At 42.1% G+C, this 20,399-nt stretch overlaps 1 protein-coding gene across 4 annotated transcripts in view; it reads right to left on the reverse strand.

Moving 5' to 3' along the window:
- The window catches only part of LOC125740403 (nucleolar protein 4-like), an 87,675-nt gene that overhangs the window by 33,900 nt on the left and 33,376 nt on the right, over nt 1-20,399 (reverse strand). For 3 of the 4 annotated variants that reach the window (XM_049011408.1, XM_049011407.1, XM_049011411.1), the window contains exons 6-8: nt 15,324-15,580; nt 6,312-6,485; nt 1,920-2,111 (exon numbers count right to left, since the gene is read on the reverse strand). In XM_049011408.1, the coding sequence (XP_048867365.1) occupies nt 1,920-2,111; nt 6,312-6,485; nt 15,324-15,580 (623 nt within the window). The remainder of the gene's footprint in view (nt 1-1,919; nt 2,112-6,311; nt 6,486-15,323; nt 15,581-20,399) is intronic. The other variant, XM_049011410.1, reaches the window with a different exon arrangement.

Raw genomic sequence — 20,399 nt, forward strand, 5'->3', positions numbered from 1 at the left:
AGGACCTTAGAAAGCACCTCCAGGGTGCTGGTGCAACTCTTTTATGAACCTAGATAGTTATTTTACTACAGTTAATGAGCCATGCCCCACTTCCCTGTAATCCTGAGGATGGCAAGCTTTGCAAATACAAGTGTTTTTAATTGGCAGACACACCTGTCACATGACATCCCAGTGGAGGTGTTCCTACATGTTTTACACTAGTAGTTGTTATTTGTACGTCTGCATCAGAAAAGCTTTAAAAATTGATGGATACTTCATTCACTGATTCAAAATCATGCCAAAGAAATTGCAGGCTGTTAATCTGTGATCTGCATCAAGGCGTGGTGAAAGTAAACATGTCTTACAAACCCAAGGGGGTTTCACATCCGAAACGAAATCGTCCCTGGCTGTAACCGTAACTTTGCATTATGAAATTATTCAAAATTCATAATGTGTTCTGTTAAATGTTGGAACTCATAGCTACTGATGGCGTGTGGATATATGGTGAAAAGGGTTTTCTTTATCACAAGAAATTGTTTCATTCCACACAAATCGTGACAAATTAATTATCAAAAAGGAGAAAATCCATACAGGAGGCCATCAGCTATCGAAGCAGCAAGGTTTATCTTTATGTAATTTCTAAGAAAGTCTGAATTACTTACAGTTAGATCTATAACAACTCCTAGCTGTAAAAAGGCTCAGATTTCATAAAGGGTGCAAAAAAGATTCCAAGGCAATGAATGGAGCGAGGAGACTGATTACAAATAGTAAAGTACGCAGCACAGCTCTCACAAACTGAGCAGTAAAGTAACAAACAGTTTAGTCAGAGCAGCCTCCACAGGACTAAGTTATGTTTCAGAAATCACAATGTATTGATCCGAATACAAATAACTCCTTCACAAAAATCAATTTCAGTTCATAAATGAAAAAGTCATCTTGCCACCTCCTAGCCAAAGTCTTCGCTATATGGAAAAACTTGCTGTCTTATCAGAGCAGACACAAATTTACAGTAAGGAACTGACAAAATTTACAAGGGTCCTACTCCAATGTCTCCAATTCTTAATTTAGTTGCTGTTTTTAATTATTTTTATTGACTATCCGGAAAGTGTTTCAGTATGTGTTTGAACTTCAGAATGGAAGGTTACCAACTATCTCTTGTGCTTTTAAAATGTGACTATATAAATAAATGTGTTTTGAAGCAAATACTTTAGAATATTGAAAAAGATAATCTACACTGAAATACAACTAACTAAATTCAAATTTTTCAACTTTTAAACTGTATTTTAAAAGAATTAAGTGATTTTCTATCAACTAAGACAGTGTTTTAAGAATATTATTTTTATATATATTTGGTTAGGAGTTGTTTGTTCAAACAATCTAATCAAGCAACTCTTTTTAAAGTATCCACACCTCACACTTTTTTTTTTTTTAAACAATTTCTAAGTACAGCTACCTAAAGCAGTATTTCCCAACCCAATCCTCGGGGATTCCTGGCAGTCCATGTTTTTGCTTCCTCTCAGTTCCCAGCACACCTGTACCAGGTATTTGGTATTCCTGATTGGCTGGGAGCTGGGAGGGAGCAAAAACGTGGACTGTCCAAGGACTGGGTTGGAAAACACTGACCTAGAGGACGCATTTATCATTTAATGCTGGACAAAACTCACCATTAAATACAACTGTAAAATAGTATATTCTCACTGTTTTTTTTCCATCATGAATATGAGAAAATATGAGAATACACATATATGTGTTATATGTAACGATATATTTAGACTGCCTTTTTTACACCAAAAAATGCAGCACTAACACTGTGACACAAAAGTAAAAATCATGAACAGAAAGCGAAACAGAAAGTGAAACAGAAAGCGAAAGAGAGAGCGAAACACTGGGCAGCGCGTGGGTGTAGGGGCCCAGATGGGGGCTATAGCTGAGACACTCACCACATCCGCCTCACTCCTGGTCATCCTCCTGCAGGACTTCAGGTAAGTGCGGATGCGTTTCCGGGCATGATCCTGATACTCAGGGAACTGGCGCCTACATGATTCAATGATAGCCTGGATCTTTTCTTTGGGCTGCTTAGATATGGGGACCTTGCGGTCCAAGTTCTCATCTACAAACAGCCTGACAAACATCTGTAAGCGAGAGGGAGACAGAAGACAATGGTTTGGTGGACGGGTCTCATCTATTCTGTTGTCGCTGTCTTCCCAGTAAGACCGAGTTCTCCTACCTGTTTTCACCATTCAGCTAAGAGGTCTTCCCTCACAGTACTCCAGATGCATGCTACAGCGCCCCCTGTGTCAGCCTGAGTAAACACCCAGGCGTGGGTGCAAATTACAAGGCAATGGGGGATTGTAAACCCCCCCCCCCCAATAACCAAGACTGGCAAATCCATGCCCCTGTACTCTCCAAAATGGGTGGAGACCTCAACCCCCAGCCCACCCCCCCCCCCCATGTTCAACCCAAAGTTACACCTTTGCACCCAGGCATCTCATACATCAGCTGTCAGCAGATCCTCAGAACTGCTTCAGTGAACCAGCGGAATGACCAACAACCTGCCTAATACCCATGAATTGCACTACACTATTTATGAAGCAATGAAAACCATTAATAGCCATGATACTGAATTATATACAATTAGTAAAGGGCACGCAAACTTTAATATACAATCATACAAATTTACCAAACATGTACCCACAATAATAACTGCATTTTCTCCCTCATGTACTGTTTTAGTTATATAACTATATGAGGGCATTTAGCCAAGCTATTTATGTTGGCATTTTAGTCATTTGAAAAATGCTTCACCTACAGGGAAATCACACTATGATTCCTCATCAATGTTTTCAGGCCAAGTAAATAAAAAAAGGCTATTCTGAAACCCGTTGTACGTCTTGTTCAAATGCATCAATTTAAGCTAATATCCGTGGGCTATATGTGAACCTGCTTCACAGTCACGTTAGCGAACTCTCACAAGGCTGTAAGCCGACGTTACGTCCAGGTAACGGATTTGTAAAAGGATCGTTCTCCACTAGGTGGCAGTGTGTGGCACACCTCTTCTAGGCATGTGTAGCTTACGCTGGAGAACAGCTCAGGCTTAGAGAAGGTTCACATACCACAGAAGCTCAGCCAGCCCTTCTGTCACCATGGAGACCAGAGCAGGATGCTCCAGCCATCATTCATTTTAATCTGCGGCAGACTGGACCTTCCTGTACTGCAGAAGCTGCATTTACCTGATCGTGGCTAAATGACATTTAAACTGCAGGAAAATGCTACATTACAAGTTTAATTAGCAAACCGTTTAAGTTGTAAATCGTTAGGAATATTTATAGATGCAAATATATCAGATGGTTAATTCTAAAGAATAATTCCATTATTCTGTTTTCTTCAAAAATATCTGAATTATCATGATCCTGATAATATTTACACGTGGTGTTAAGGCCTCATCATGTGTTCATCTTTCTCTGCCTGATTCCTCTCAGAAACGTCACATTTCCTGGATATATATATATATATATATATATATATATATATATATAGCTCCAATAAGGGCAGAGTGCACTGAAACTAATCAAGTGCATTGTAGTTCCTTTTTCCATATTCAACTGTGCTCCTTTCTTACTCAAAATCTTTTATTTTATTAACTGAAATTAAGCATCGACTTATGAAATGAAAACTCATCCGTTCATGAGTATCCGTTCCAACCGTCTTTCCGGTACAAGGTCATTCAGTCCCTCTATCTCAGGGGGCAGAGAGCAGAGGACCCTCCGGACAGGATGCCAGTCCAGCAAAGGCCGCACACACAATCAAACACTATAAACAATTTAGTGGAGCCAGTTTGGCCTCACCACAAGTTTCTGGACTGTGACAGGAAACCCACACAGCACATGAAGTTTGATTCGAACAATCAACTCAAAAGGCAACAGTACTACTTACTGAATGACCGTGCTGCCCTATGAAGAGAGATCATCAAGCAGGTGAAAGTGTCAGGAGTCATGCAGAATATACAATTAAGGGAGCAAAACCCAAGAGATTTAGAATATATTTTTCTCAACTGGACTGACAGGTACACAGAGGGGCAGAGAAACATGAAAAATGAAAAGAATGAAAGGTGTAAGACTACTAGGGGGAAGTTTAACGATTTACTGGTTGTAAGGTTTCGGCCAGCTTAGCGTGGTTTTCCATCAGTCATATCACTGTGTCAGACTTGGGGAATGCTGTCCGTTTGGTCACCAGGAGCAGACAGCACCTAATCATAATAATATTCTCACTACCACGACATACCAGTTGTCAGGGTTTGTGCCTGTCCGGTCACAGTCCCCTGCTGGTGTCTATCTAATCCGGTCCCTTTGTCTTTTCCCTGTTTGGCCAGCAGGTGGCACTGGCCATCCCGTTTGGTGTTTTCCTAGTGTGTTTCCCTGCTCCTTGGCCCAACGCAAAACTCAATGGGTTGATTGTGTGGCCCAGTGTCTCACAGCGCTCCACTCATGAGTTTCTGACCCGCCTCGCTTCTGGTCAGCCTCACCTTTTACTTAATATGTTGGTTTTATTTAATCCTTAGAATCTGGCATTTTTATAAATGTCTTTACTTTGTCAGCCTGTGTTTATGGTCTACGCTGCCCGTACATTGTACTATTATGTTTTGTTTGTACATATGTTCCTAGTCTCTCCTAGTGTAGTTAGCCCTTAATGTTAATGTTTCTTAGTTTCCTGTGCTTGTTAATTGTAATTTATTCTACCTGTTTCTTGGTGTCCACTGACTGATTGGTTGATTTCGGTTATGTTCCACACCTGCCCCTTGTTAGCCCTCGTTAGCTGTGTAGATTTAAGTACCTGCCCTCATTCAGTTCTTTAGTCAGTCATTGTAGTTCTGTGTGTTTGTAGCTGTGCCCCCCCCCCCCCCCCCCCCCCCCCCCCCCCCCTTGAGTGGTACTGTATGTATTCAGATTGAAATGTACCTTAAGTGCATTTACCATCCACCCTACATGTCAAGTGGCAGCACTGGCCAGAAACTGACACACAAAATATACACGCACTTTCTTAATATGCAAGGTTAATAAGCAAAAGAAAAATGTTTGGAGGAACTTAATCTCTCTACTTGCACCATCTCAGACAGCCAGGGATATGAAATATTTCATTAAACATGTAGGATTTTACAATTAACAGTAATGCTCTTAAGGGAAAATCTCAGAAAATCACAAAAAGCCTTAAAAATGTATTAAAGCCCTTTGACTAATAAGAAAACGCACAACACACACAATGGCTTCAAGTACATGAGGCAAAAAAAAAATTAATTATAGATAATAAACTTGCCTTACCATACTATTTGTACGCTATGTACTAGATAAATAATTATTCCAGTCAAAAGCTACAATTTATCTTTGATCCCCAGTCCACTGAGGCCCAATTTTTAAGCAGCCCTCAGCTCCAAGAACTAGTCTGCCCCCTTTTTCTCGAACCCTTGGTAGCTGTTCCTAGGATGTCAGATGAAGTTCAATCTGAACATCTGCAAAGAGCCCTTAAACCCAGAAAAAAAACATGTTTTTTAGACTTGAAGAGGACCTTTAAAATAAATACGTATATGTGCTCTAGAGGTCTTTCCTAGCAGGAACTCGTGGAGTAAGTTCCTTGTTATACCCATGTAGTAACTGTGTCATCTGCCTGCAAGCAAATACTTTTATCTGGTTGCAAAACAAAACAGAGCTTCTGTTTAATCCCTTGTATCCCGAGTGCACAAGTCAGTTTCTGCTATAGATCTTACTGGCACACTGGATACCACCTTTAGGTGACAGAAGGCATTTCTCGCGAAATCCCTGTGCTGTGTGCTTTTTGGGTTCCCAGTAGGTATCAGGTAGCAGGTTGGAAAGTGACTGCAAGCCACAAGTAAATATACTGCCAACGTATGCATGAAGTGATTCACATAAGGTCTCACATATTTACAGACTTAGTCATTAAACCCTTTTCCCATTAAATATTTCTAAAATATTTTTGCTTGTTTTCACACAAATTCAGGGGTATATACAGTGTGTATACATACATTCATACGGAGTCTACCCAAAGCAGCGTAGGGGGTTAGACAGGATTGAGTACGCCTTTGATGAGATGCGACATTCACATATTTGCAGGAGTCTTAGGCAGCTAAAGAAAAGCTGTTTATCTTGGAAGTAAGTGTTTATATTTGGTACGGTCATTTCAAAAAGCATTATCTTCCCTTGGAATTGGTGCAGTAACAGACCACTGCAGCATGGAGCATGATAGGATGACTGGACTAAAACTCCCTGTCTATCTCTCATATGGTCGCAGTGTCCCGAAGCGGTAGCAGTAAGCTCACTTACATTGAAGGCCTTGAGTCGCTCTGCTTCTGCCCCGTCGACCTCCATGGCCTTTTCACAGTCGTCCTGGTCATCCTGATCGTCCTCATCATCATCAGCCCGGTTGAGGGACACGTCTTCCAGGCCTCCTGCCTCATTCTTCCCTGAGTCGTAACTGGAGTAGCTGTGTGCAGGTGACTGAAACAGACAGGAAGGTTGTTTCATTGCTGACCCCAACCGTGGGAACATCCCTGCATGGCATCACACTCACTTTTCTTCTTGCCTTCATTGAGTATGTGCATCTTATTACTGTGCAGTTAGGCGGCCATGTTTACCAGCACTCAAGACACGCATTCGTGTAGGCCCCCTCTAGTCCAGAAACAGTCACTACACTAAATAATAAATAAACATGATCCTTATTTAGCAGATGATGCAGCAGTATTTTGTGCTAATCACAGGGTTACCAGCTGTCATGCATCTGGCATGACACGCTTCGAGATGGTTACGCAAGAAATATATATGATTCCATTATAAACGGGAAATTACCTACATCAGAAGTGTTGGGGCAGTTTGCAAACCCTATAGACTGTTTACAAGGTAACAAAACTGTTAGATACGTGTAAATGTGTGTGCAGAATTATCTTGTATTGAAAATCTCCCACTGGCCAGCTGACCAAAGTTGGCAACCCTGTGACCGACTAGCTAGTTATGATCTTCTGACTCAGCACTGTCAGGAAAAAAGTACCAGTTTGTACCTTTGAAGGTCACGGTGTCTGTACCCTTCAGGGTCTGCCAATTTTACTACGAGCTCTAGGTAAATGTACCTTTTTAAGGTACAGAATTGGGCCCTGAGTAACACTTTTGTACCATCGGGGGGACATTAATGTTATTTGTACCATGGGGAACAAAACGGTCCCAGGGTGGTACCCTTTTTCCTGACAGTTAACTAGCTAGCTAACGTTAATATTATATGCAATCATAAGCAATCATATCGTAGTGGTGTTGTTAAAAAAAGAAAGAAAATGAAAGATATTTAAAAGTAAAATTAAAAATTTACTTAAACTAACCAGTTTTTTCACTGCAAACAATAAAATGCCCGATGAGGATGCAGCACTCTGTATACACACAGCTGGTGTGTGTGTGTGTGTGTGTGTGTGTGTGTGTGTGTGTGTGTCTTTTTGAGTGTCTCCCCAGAAAGCACAAACCCGCCCCTGATGTTAGGGGCTCATCACTGACTAGGATTCCTTCCTTGTTCTTCATTAATTTTCAGATGTGAAACAGGGGACTGTGCTCCAGGGTTCCGCTATTCTTTCGTTGCCTGTCATTGGGAAGGCAAAGCCGATTCTTGCTTCGCGAATAATTAAACAAATAAAATTCCGGTAATTCCACATGAAACGTGGATCCATTGCAGGATATACTCCAGTGCTGAAAAACTGACCCCCTCTATTTACCCTTATTATTTTTTTACTTCTTAGCAGTTAACCCCACCCTGGTGTAGTTACCCCCCACTACCATGATGAAACATTTTTGGATGAAATTTATGATTTTCAAAGAATCGTTACTGCAAGTATGTGAGTGTGTAGTGAAATACGTATAACAAAGGCCTTTGCACAATTACAGAAATATATACGGCAAAAAAACTATGAATACAGTAGCATTGTTAATTATGATCTCCATAAATACCGAAAATAACTATTAAACCATGTAAGCGGCATCAAGTTTGCCGCATTAATTAAATTACAGATTAATTTTTTAGTTCCTCGCATTGTTATGCTAAATTACTACATTAACCACTGTAGTACTTTTTATGTGTGAATTATGAGTTTTTACCATTTGTTTTTTATTAAAGACACAGCGTTGTGAAAGCAGCGGCTTTTTTTTATTTAAAGGTGGACAAAGGAAGAACATTTTTAAAGGCTGACGGTTTAGAGTGGATAAATCCTGAATTATTATTATTACTGACGGCAACTATAAATGTGGGGAAAACAACAGGTAATGGAGGATACGTCCAGAACGGTAAAACACCAGTGCTTTGTAATCCCAAAAAAAGGTCACGACAAAAATTACAGGCATCTCATAAGCCCACCACAGTGAGCCACATACAGGGACCACAGCGGCTCACCTCACATTCACCATGACAACAAAAAGCGCGCCGAAGCAGAATGCAGTGGCAACCGTGTTAAAATGACACGCTTCACCTTTTTTCTCAATAGCTGTGCTGCCTACGAGAAAGGCCACCGAAGACCAGGAAGGAAGCTGCATTCAAGATTCCGAGGTGATCCTTGCCATTAGACACCAGGTTATTTGGTTGAGCTACTACTTTGTACGACACTGACAAAACAACAACATGCCCAGACTTGCACAGAATCAGTTTTCTGTCAAAACTTGTATATCCACCTGGCAACTGGAAAGAAACGTACTTAGGTTCTGTCCTTATATATAAATAAGATTCTACCTTGGTGACAATGGTGTGATGAATTGCATCGAGTTTCTATCCATCCGTCTACAGCCCCTCCTCAGCATGCAAGGGAGCTACGTTCCGACGAACCCATCGTAAATCGAAAATATCGTAAGGTGAATATGAATATGATATGATAAATCACTCCGGAAAAAATCCTGTATGATACGATGTTAAACACTGTGTGGGATGTTTACACTCGTGATCACGACTGAGACTGGAAGCGTGGCCATGTGGATGCTGCCATCGTCTGGCATTAGCAGGAAGTATCGTACGACATACAGATAGCCTGGGAACAGATCAAAATTCAAAGTTTCAACACTACTAAATGTTCATCACTATTGCACAATCATAAAGTCGAAATATTGTAAGTGAACGCATCGTAAAGCAAGGAGCCTCTGTACTAATCTTCTGTCTATCTTTCTGTCTTCTCCAGTACAGGGTCACGTGGCCTTTATTTCCATATAACCAGTTGTATCCATCCCAGAGCAATTCTGAGAAATGCAGGGTACTATAGACATACCACCTTTCCTGTGAAAGACATATTATAGTAGCCATACTCATACACACAAACATGTTCACTTTGTTATACACGAAGAGTGATTTATAGCTACTGACCAGCTCTACCGGATAAAACAACACCAAGAGTCACACAAATACAAACTAGTATGGAAAACTTAGACATATACATTGCCATCGAGCTGGGGCAAGACTTGCACTCAAACCTTAGACTTGTGATGCAACAATAGATTTGGAGTTACTTTGTGTTGCAAACATTTTCAGCAGTTTTAATTTTCCTGATTGACTTAAGGGTATGCGATAGGTGATCATGCAAGCAACGCATCAAATATGTCATCTTACTATATAATGTTCACAAATGTAAATATATATACATATGGATATTATGGAGGGCTTTAAAATAAGGTCTTAAATGTGGCATGCAAGGGGCGTCCCACAAGTGGCATGCCGGTCACAGCGGAGTGCAGCCCACAGCGGGTCACTCTCTGCCATGTTGCACGAAATTGGCCCCCATTCTGACACGTCCCTTTCACTGCTCCACGGCGACATCTCCTGTCGCCCAAGCACCTGCGGTGCCGTGGGTGGAACAGATCGAATAACGAACTCCTCCGAGCGCATTACGGCACTCAGTGGAGCCCACAGCCAGTGGGGCGACAAGATGTGGGTGGTTGACAGCACACGCTTTGGAAAAAGGTATGTGTCAGTCTTCTTCGCTGCCACCCAAACTGGCACGAGCGTCCTGTCTTCAGGGAGAGACGTACTGCATGATGGGATATGATTAGCTACTCGTCATTGGAGTCGAGTTTTTTTTTTTTATTGTCAAATCACAGTCATATAAATGGAAACTGAATCAGTTCTGATGAATATAAGGGTTAATCGCAACTTGTGTGGTTTAGAATCAGCTGATTTTTATCCTTTTCTTTATAAATCCGACAAATCATTAAAACTTTTCCCACATGGAGTCAGTCAGATGGTCAGCTTTGCCAGATAAAGTCCTCTGAAAAAGTGAATTTCAAATACTGTGAAGCAGGAATCACATACACTCTGACAGCACTGGGAAACATTTCTGTTCCAGTTTGTGTTGGATATCAGTGTATTGTGTTGTTTTGTAAATATATGTGGTAATGTGGCTTCTGTTGTCATCCGTTGCAATCCAACTACTCTAAAGAACCAAATCTCATCAAATCAAAAAAGATTCTTGTGAACGCCCAGATGGAATGGCTATTTCTGCTTTTTGACTGTACATAAACTCAATTACACCACAAATACACGATAAAACTCCTGTATTGTACATATCACATGACATGCAAATGGAAATTATGTACTGCCAATGACTCAAAAAAACAGCAGCTTTGTTGATTTTGTCATGCCCGGCTCGTCCGATCCTCGTGTGAGCCACGCCCCCAGATTATCCACGTATCCCTGATCTTACCCAGCTGTGTCCGATTATTTTCGCCCAGTCTCGTTTATTTCAGTCCATGTCTTGCCTTGGTTTTGGTCCGTCATTGATGTTAGTCTATGTCAGATGTTTCCTGGTCCCCGTTACCTACTATTAAATCCCCGTTTACCCCGACTTCGCCTCCTTGCCTGCTTCCTGCTCGCTGGCCTGCCCGTGCGCTTACCTGCTTTACCCGGCGAATCCCGACAGATTTTGCTATATGTGCATTTTGTTTGCATAAAATGAATCTATTTCAAACGGCAAACAATAGGTAAGGTACAATAATCAATCATCAATCATTTCTCAAACTGGATTTCACTGTGTCTCAATGAATTAGAAATGTTAATAAAAAAGAAAACGATTTAACAGCCCTCTTGAACTGCAAATAGCTGGATACACATTTTTATAAGAGTCTGTGGTTACACTGTGTGCAGTGTTGGTTATCTCAAAGGCAGACGTTATAGTTTAAGCATAATCATTATATACAACTTTATTGTGAGTACAAATGAAGTCAGTGTTTCTAGCTTGTTCTTCCTTTTACAAAAAGTGCTTTGCAAAGACAGATAATGAAATATTGCTTTTATTCCATGGCACTGTGGATAATGCACTCCAGAGCTGAGGATTGTGCTATGCTTGCATGCTTTTCCTGTGTTATGTGCAGTCCAAGTGCATGCATTCAAGTTAATATCCCTGCCATGTGCCCTGTACTGCCTGGGTATGGCGCATAGATGCCTTTGCTCCTAAAAGCATTTTTGACAGATGAAACTATCATGCTAAGATTTCACTAAACTCTAATTTGCTATCTGGTAAAGCAGATCCTTTCTGTGGTCACATTTGCATTTTGCCCACAATAAATTACTTCCTGATCTCCCTGAATCTTAACAGCTTCCGGGCAAAATAAATTGAAGCTGCGTAATATGGATTTCACTGGCGAGCCAAAGATGAAATTCACATATAATCGAGTATAGTTCTCTACCTCAACTGGTCTAGATATTGAGATTTCTCAGGAAATAACATTTAATGCGTTTAACCCAATTTACACCCTTGGAATTATTGCAAAATCTAGCAGTATCTCAGAAGCCCACTCTCCTGGCCAGGATGGATGGATGGATGGATGGATGGACGGACAGATGGCTGCATACAAAACTCATTCAAAATGTTGAATTTTCTTACCACTCGTTTTTAAAATTAATTATTTTAATCAATCCTTCCTGGCCGAAGTAAAATTTATTCGGCAGCTTGTTCTCTCAGTAACAAATGCATAAAAATATAGTTTAAAAAGTGCTAAATTAGCAGTTTGATTGGCTGTAAAATTTATGAAACTACTGTAGTATATCATCGATCTTTTGCCATTCAAATGACCCACCAGAGAAATGTTCCTAGTATACAGATACCTATAAGCTTCAGAAGCTTAGTCAAACAAGACTAACATGTTTATAAACCATAAACTGCATGTGTTTTTTTGTTTTTGACGTTTTCCCCACCTAGCAGTCCAAGGATAAAAAAATGCGTGTGAATGCCTTGCAAATTACTGACGTTACCTGTATCTGACATTATGCTCTTAGCTTATTATATTATTACTTTTGTTGTTGTTGTTGTAGAATATGTATGAATATCAGTTCTGGCAAAGGAAAGTGTTCTGCGACAGAGTCTGGAGCTTGTACCAGGAAGGACAGGTCATAAGGGAGCAAACACCCTGGACAGGGCGCTAGTCCATCACAGGACATACACTCACACACGTAATCATACATTATGGGCAATTTAACATTAACAATTCACCTTAACGGCACAATTTTGTGGAAACTCTACACACACACACACAAGCACAACTTGATCCCACCACCCTGGATAAGTGAAAGCACAGAGCTATCCACTGAGCCACTGTGTTACCTGTATGGTATTTACATATAAATAATCTAATGAAATGTACCAGACAAGGATGAGATAAAGCAAGAGTTCAATGGGATTTGAAGAACAAGAGTACAAGCTGTAGAAAATAATTTAATAACTGTACAATAGTTTTCTCTTAGGTGGAAGCATCTCTCTAATGTCGATGTGATATAATCACATCTATGGACATGGTACCATTACTGAACTACTGAGAAAAATCTAAGTACATATATAACTTTATACAAGCAAACCCAGAGGTATTTATTATTTTTTGAAATGTGATGCATTGTTAGCCCAATCTTCCATTAACAAACATTGGACTGCAACTTACATGTACTAGGAATGTGAAGTTAATTTTAATATATACTGACTTTAAACTTTAAGCAACTATTTTTAAACCTATGCCGGAACTTTATTTGTACCTTTGCTAACATGTGTATTAGGCAACGAATGTCCATTTTTATACAACGGCAATCACGTTCCCATAGAAACAGGAATCTGTGTTTCATTTGTAAAATACAGTTAACTGTTAGTTTCTACTAAGGGTGAAACACATTATGTTTAATAAATCCAGGCCTTATTCCCCCATTCATATGTGAAAGTGCACAGTCCAAGGATTAAAATCACAGACAGTGATGATAATGGCGATTATGGCAATATATGAAGGAAGGACATTTTTTTATAGTGTGTGAGAGCATTGCACCCCAGTGGCATCAGAACATACAGTATAGCCAGACACATAATAAACATGTAGAACTTAACATAGTACCTAGCAGGCTATGGCTGTCATATAAGATGTCAAAATACCCATGTAAACAAACCCAAGGTTTGTGCCTGTAATGTAGAATGTCAGCATACGAGTGCAGGCAGACAGTTGTGTAACCTTCTTTTATCATTAGCTCATTGTGGGAGTATAGGGTGAGAAGTAGCAGTGTGAAAGGGACTTCCATGCAAAAAAATAAAAAATAAATCACACCAATTCATACCATTTCAAATCAGCCCTTGTTTTCTAAAGCATTTCATCTGCTTACATCATCAGGCAACGCTACTTTCCAATAAGTGCTGGAATTCCATTAGAATTTCAATGGATTTCCCCTTCAGTCCACTGGTGGAGAAGATATTATTATTCTAGCTTCCAGTACCCCTCCTCTGTCTACCCAGCCTCTTCAGTGATGGTGTCATAACCTGGGGCACTTCGCTGGCCTTTACCTCAAAGATGGCTGCTGTGTTTTAAGCCTGACACTGCCTTTCAACCCCATTTGAAGCTCGTGATGGAGGGGGGGGTCACAGCTTTGCCCTTCTCCACCCCCTCTCTGGCTATTGCTGCATTCCATTTGAACTGAGAAGTTGAAATTTCTGACTTATGAATTTTGACTCTGCATCCCCACCCTCAGAACCCAAGATGGCCACGCCCCTTATCCACATAAATTAAAGATAATATATTGTTGATTAGCACATATGCCTTATTTGTGTCTTATTGACATGTGGACATGTTTCTTTGATGCTTGTATATTCAAAATTCCGCATAATGCCATTGTTATCAACTTGTATTGCTAACAATGGCTAACAAAAACCTGGCTAAAACTGGTTTCGATAAATGGCTTTCCGACTTGTTGGGAAGGAGGTGGATATTTCAGGTCCAGAGAGTAAAAATCCAAACCAGGATTTTGTTTCAGCCAACCAGCTGAGTACTCTGTGACTGAAATTCTTTACTCTCAACTGGTTGGTTGAAACAAAATCCTGGTTTGGATTTTTACTCTCTGGACCTGAAATGTTCCGCCTCTGCTTGTTGTACTAGAATTCCTAGCGCCGACTTCCGAGGTAAATAGAACATGTCGTTAATGTGAGTCTGGCAGTCGGGGAGGTGACACTATGAAACCACTGGGGGACAGTATCCCAAATCTCTGCTGTAGGTCTTTCAGATTCAGAATTTATGCGCATCTTTTAGCATTAGACAACAAGAGACATTATGTGTGGCCTGACATACCATGGGGTGTCCTTTAGGACTGCTAGTCTATGTGGCATTACATTTTCCACTTATTTATCTATTCAAAACAACATACTTTCTTTTTTCTACAGAAAGCAGGGTCCCTGTAGCAGTTAGGGGTGAGGGTCCTACTCAAAGGCCCAACAGCAACACCGCTCTGCTGATCTGAACCGGCCACCTTCTGATCATAGAGACAGCATCCTAACCTACCGACACCCCCCCCCCCTCCATTAACGCTCTCTGTGATCATAGTTCGGCAATCATAGCTCAATACTGTAACTTATCCTCAGCAGAAAACATTGTGCTAGAAGGTCAAATCTTACTGACTGCCGAAAAATTGAAAACAATAAACCACTTAAATGCAAGTTTCCTCCTGGGGTTTCTTAAACCCCTAACGTGCATAATCTAATTTTAATTATAACATAAATGCCAGTATCGAATGTCAATATGAAAGCTTTATGCCATAATAATAATATTTAATCCTGATACCCTCCTCAATACATTATCATTACAAAAACTGAAAATAGAAATGATTTTTTTGTTTATTAATTTAATTATCTGGCTGGACTGAAAACACGTTAGAGAATGCAATTCAAATTAGAGAAACACGTATTTATAAATGTATTTGTTTGCTTTACACCAGAAATCCATTTTTGGGGGATGTAGTTTGTGGGTCCAATGATCCAGTATATAAGGTCTATTAGGGTCTCAGATTTTCAGCATAAAAAAATTAATTGATCTCACCTTGCTGACATTGTCCTTGGTCTCTGTCTTCAGGTCTTGAAGTCCCAGAATCTTGTATTTGCTTCTGCCATTAGTTGTATGGTTGTCTGTGTGGCATGCTGCCAGCAGGGGGCAGTCACTGAGATTCAAGGGCTGCTCCTGCTGCTCTGGCACCTTGCCGTTGCTGTTGTGGGCAGAGCCGGAATGGTTTAGCCGTGTCGTCAGTGCGTGGTACGTGACGCCATCGTTACCATTGATGCTGTCGGCGGTTGAATCATCTGAAAGAAAAATCAAACGCTTGTCTGTTTATAGTGTTAACACTTAACCAGAAACACTGTTGTTACTCCGTGTTTGTTACAGACGGCATTTGCTTTTTTGCGTCATTTTACTTCTGCCTTATCTTTACAGAGAATAAAAAGGTTATTAAAACATGACACAGGGGATGCATAAAATACTGTCAAAGTGAGTAATGATGAAACACAGTTACAATAGGCCAACTGGGAAGCAACTGTTGAACTAATAAAAATCAACTTGCACCGGAAACCGAATCAAATGCACAACAATAGGCAAGCTGGCCTTTTGCAGAGCGGAGGAACCAATTTCTGGTTTCCGTAACAACAGAGGCTCTGCAGGAAAGCAGCCGGAAGTGAGATGGCTGGGTAACAATGCAGGCTGGTAAGTATGTAAGAGGCTGTAAGCGATGGACAGGTGAATTTTCTGCAGGAGGGATCATTCGTATGTGAGGACTAAAAGGTCATTTGAAATTCCACTCCAGAGAAGCAGAATCCTTTGCACGGCCCGCTGTGAAGAGGCCGTCTTCGCCGAGCCAGGGCTACCCTTTTATCAGTGCCCAGGGATTAGCTCGACTACCCTAAACTCTCCCTGTTGAACAGTGTGAGCTAATCTTCCTGTGTGAAGCAGGGATGGGGTTGCTATGGAAACAGAGCCCATTCTGGCAGCCTCGCGGCAGACATGAGCCACAGAAGTGACAGAGAAACACGCACTGGCCTTCCGCTCGACAAAGGGCTAGATCGTCTGCGACTCTACCCGCTTATTAGGGATAGACACAGCCAATGGGCTCTCCTCGGAGATGCCATCGTTAAGGTTTAGGTTAAAGATCACCGTGGCGGCTAACGAGGCTGCCTCAAAGCATGTGACACCCCCTCTGCTCCCTGGCGCCCCTCCCCCAATCCCTCCATTTTCGTGCGGAGCAGCCGTAAAACCATTACCTCTGCAAGACCTTCCTGTCTCTGCCACCGTATCACACTGTAAACAAGCGTTTAAAGACAGGGCATACCAAAATCCTCTCGTCTTGCTAATATTACAAGAACATCTGGTTATAGTAATGATTACACATCGACAGGGAGAAGAGCACATGTTTGTAAAATAGTGGTTAAATGTAAATCCAGATGCTACACAGATGATAGTCTTCATGGCGAGTGGTTTTATAGCGCCTCCTTAGCCTACGACCTGCAGCGGAACTGATAGCACCTATTTTGGGTCCCCCCCCCATAACACGGGCACCATCCACCACGGTACCACCCACATTAGTACAGTTCACCCTCAGCCCACACTAGTACCTCTCCCTGGCTGTGCCCAAGCAGAGCTACCATTGTTTCCTTGGCAGAACGCTGCACATCCCAGCTACGATCGTGTCCCCGACGCTCTGCCCTGCAGCAGCATCCATGCTCTCCGTCTCCATGGTAATTCCCCTCTCCGTTCATCTGGGATTAATGCTCTCCTGTCAGGCAGCCAGTTAGCTTCCCAGGAAGCCAGTTTGAGGGGGCTGCCTTTGGAGCAGAGAGCTGGAGCCTGAACATGGGGGCTGGGAGTGAGTGTGCAGGCGGGGTGTGGGGCGGGGAGGGTTTGGTACGGAAGCTGGCTAAGGTGAGGGCTGGGGGCTTCAGACCTAGTTGTATGATCTGAGAATAGAGTCAATTTGAAGATACTGAAGTAAGGATGGGGGATTTGGCGTGCGAAGGAGCCAAGTAAGTGACTCAGCAGAGTATGAAGTGGAGAAATGACTGATTTAGAATAAGAATCTGGGAAAATGTAAAAAAAAGCAAAGAGGTCAGTCTTTTGCCTGTGGCAGAGCAGAGCTAGAATCTCACCAATCTGGACCTTTACAATCAACCAAACCTATCGCTGTGAGGCCTGAAAGGAGGAGATCACAAAATATGCTGGATAACCACATGATTTGGTATCCCCAAATATCTGGAAAATGCCGGATGACTGCATCCACTGGTGGTATACATCAACAAGCATGCAGAATATGCTGAATAACCACATCGGTTAGGGTTTGGTATCACCAAATATTCAGAAAATGCAGAAAAACCACATCACTTGGGGTTTGGAATCACCAAATAACCAGAATACGCTAGATAACCTCATCGATTAGGGTTTGGTATCACCAAATATCCAGAAAATACCAAATAACCACATTGATTGTAATTAGATATCACCAGGCATCCAGAATATGCCGAATAACCACATCGATTAGAGTTTGACATCACCAAATATCCAGAAAATACCAAATAACCACACTGATTTTAATTAGACAACACCAAGCATCCAGAATATGCTGGCTAACCACATTATATGGGGTTTGGCATCACCAAACATCCAGAATATGCCGAATAACCGATTCGATTAGGGTTAGGCATCATCAGGTATGCTCTACCACTCTGGCACGAAGAAACAATGTTGGGACGACTAAAATATATTGTTTTAATAAAAACTTTGAACTTTCAGGAAGCAGAGAGATGGCATGATGCTGGCATTGACAGATCCTAAGATCACAAGGCTGGTCTTACAAATGCAGGCAGTAAACACACCTCAGCCTGACTGTCCCCATTAGGGTTAAAATGGGGTTAGCAAGATAGGTTTGGGTGTGAGGGAGTCTCAGATGTGCAATGGGAGGGCAAGTGATAAAGGCTACTAATTTTTTTTGATGGTTTATGTCTAAATTTAGGTTCCTATTTTGTATTCCTTTTCATCATTGCTTCATTATTGTACATTACTGGACCCTTTTTTATTAGAAACAATAAAATATTTGAATCCAGTTGTGCGGTATGTTTCTGATTTATCCGGGAGACCTCCACCGCAGGGTTGGACCACATGAACATTATTTTGACCATCATATGAAATGTAAATGATTAGAAACTGAAAACTAGATCACATCACAGAAACAAAGGCAATTCCAATCAATGACATGGTATTCTTTGAAAGTACATCATGTGACCAACAAATGGCTGGCTGAGTTAGCAAAGCACACCAGATGCTACTGTTTTGGTAATACACGTCCGACATATCAGCAGACGCAACATATTAACGAGGTAAAATGTATTAACGAGGTTGGTGGTGTGGCGATACTTCAGGGTTTCACCTCAAACTAAAATGAAATCCATCCATCCATCTATTACTTGCCACTTATCTGTGACTGGATCATAGTAATGCAAGCAGCGATGCCCTGACTTCCCTCTTCCCAGCTACCTCTTCCAGCTTCTCCAGGGGGACACTCAGGCACTCGAACGCCAGCTGAGAGATGTAATCTCACCAGCGTGTCCCAGGTCTGCCCCGGGGTTTCCTTGCAGTTGGACATGGCATCCTGGAGGCATCCTAGACAAACGCCCAAACAACTTCAGCAGGCTCTTTCAATGTGGAGGAGCAGCAGTTCTACTTTGAGCCCCTCGCAGATGTCTGAGCTACTCACACTATCTCTGAGGCTGCGTCCAGTCACCCTACAAATAAAGATAATGTCCACCGCTTGCATCCACACTCCCGTTCTTTAGGTCATTTTCTGGAGCTCGTGGCCATAGATGAGGGTAGGAATATAAATCTCCATTCATCTCGGCTCTCTCTTCACCAAGACGAACCAGTACAATGTTCGCAAAACTTCTGGTGCTGCACTAGTCAATCTCCTGCTCCATTCTTCCCTCAGTCGTGAACAAGACAGCAAGATACTTGAACACCGCCACTTGAGACATTAACGCATCCCCAGCCCGGAGGCGGCGATCCACCCTTTTACAGCCTGAGACTTGGAGGTGCTGGTCCTCACCTTGACTGCTTCATACTCATCTGCAAACCACCCACTGTACTTTATAGGTCACCACTCAATGAAACCAACAGGACCACATCATCTGCAAAAAACAAAGATGCGATTCTGACGTCCCTAAATCAGATACCCTCTACCCTTGTACCCTTGTGAAATTCTGTCCATAAAAATGGGTGACAAAGGGCATCGCCCTGACAGAGTCCATCACCCACCTAATGAAACAGAAGGCCTGGCATTCCATAATCCTAAAGCACCACGCCACAGGACCCCCGAATGGGACATTGTCTTATACAAAGTCCACAAAGCACAAGTAAACAGTAAACTGCTTGGGCAAACTTCCATGAACCCTCCAGTATCCTTGTGAGGGTAAAGTGGTGATCCAATGTTCCATGAGCAAGAATCTGCACTGCATCTCCTGATGACTCCCTTTACCTCTGGTGTCTACTATCAAGTCACAGTTCTATGCAACCTCCTCAACAACAGAGTCACAGAACATAGCCCATTTGGGGTCAATCTCTCCAGCCTCCCTCGGAATGAAAGAGAAATTCTGCTAGAGGGTGAAATTGAAGATTTCCTGGACAAGGGCGTTAGCCAGATGCCCCCAGCACTCCCTCACTCTGTTTTTGGGTCTCTCAGGCCTTTCCAGCTTTTCCCCCTGCTATTTGATCCAACTTATCACCTGCTGGTGATCAGGTAACAACTCAGATCCTCTCTTCACCCGAGTGTCCAGGATATATGGTCACAGACCCAACAGTATGATTACAAGACTGATCATCATGCCGCAGCTTTGGCTGCTCGGATCATCATGCCGCAGCTTTGGCTGCTCGGATCATCATGCCGCAGCTTTGGCTGCTCGGATCATCATGCCGCAGCTTTGGCTGCTCGGATCATCATGCCGTAGCTTTGGCTGCTCGGATCATCATGCCGCAGCTTTGGCTGCTCGGATCATCATGCCGCAGCTTTGGCTGCTCGGATCATCATGCTGTAGTTTTGGCTGCTCGGATCATCATGCTGCAGCTTTGGCTGCTCGGATCATCATGCTG

This window comes from Brienomyrus brachyistius, chromosome 4 (genome assembly GCF_023856365.1).
Source record: "Brienomyrus brachyistius isolate T26 chromosome 4, BBRACH_0.4, whole genome shotgun sequence".
Classification (NCBI taxonomy): Eukaryota; Metazoa; Chordata; class Actinopteri; order Osteoglossiformes; family Mormyridae; genus Brienomyrus; species Brienomyrus brachyistius.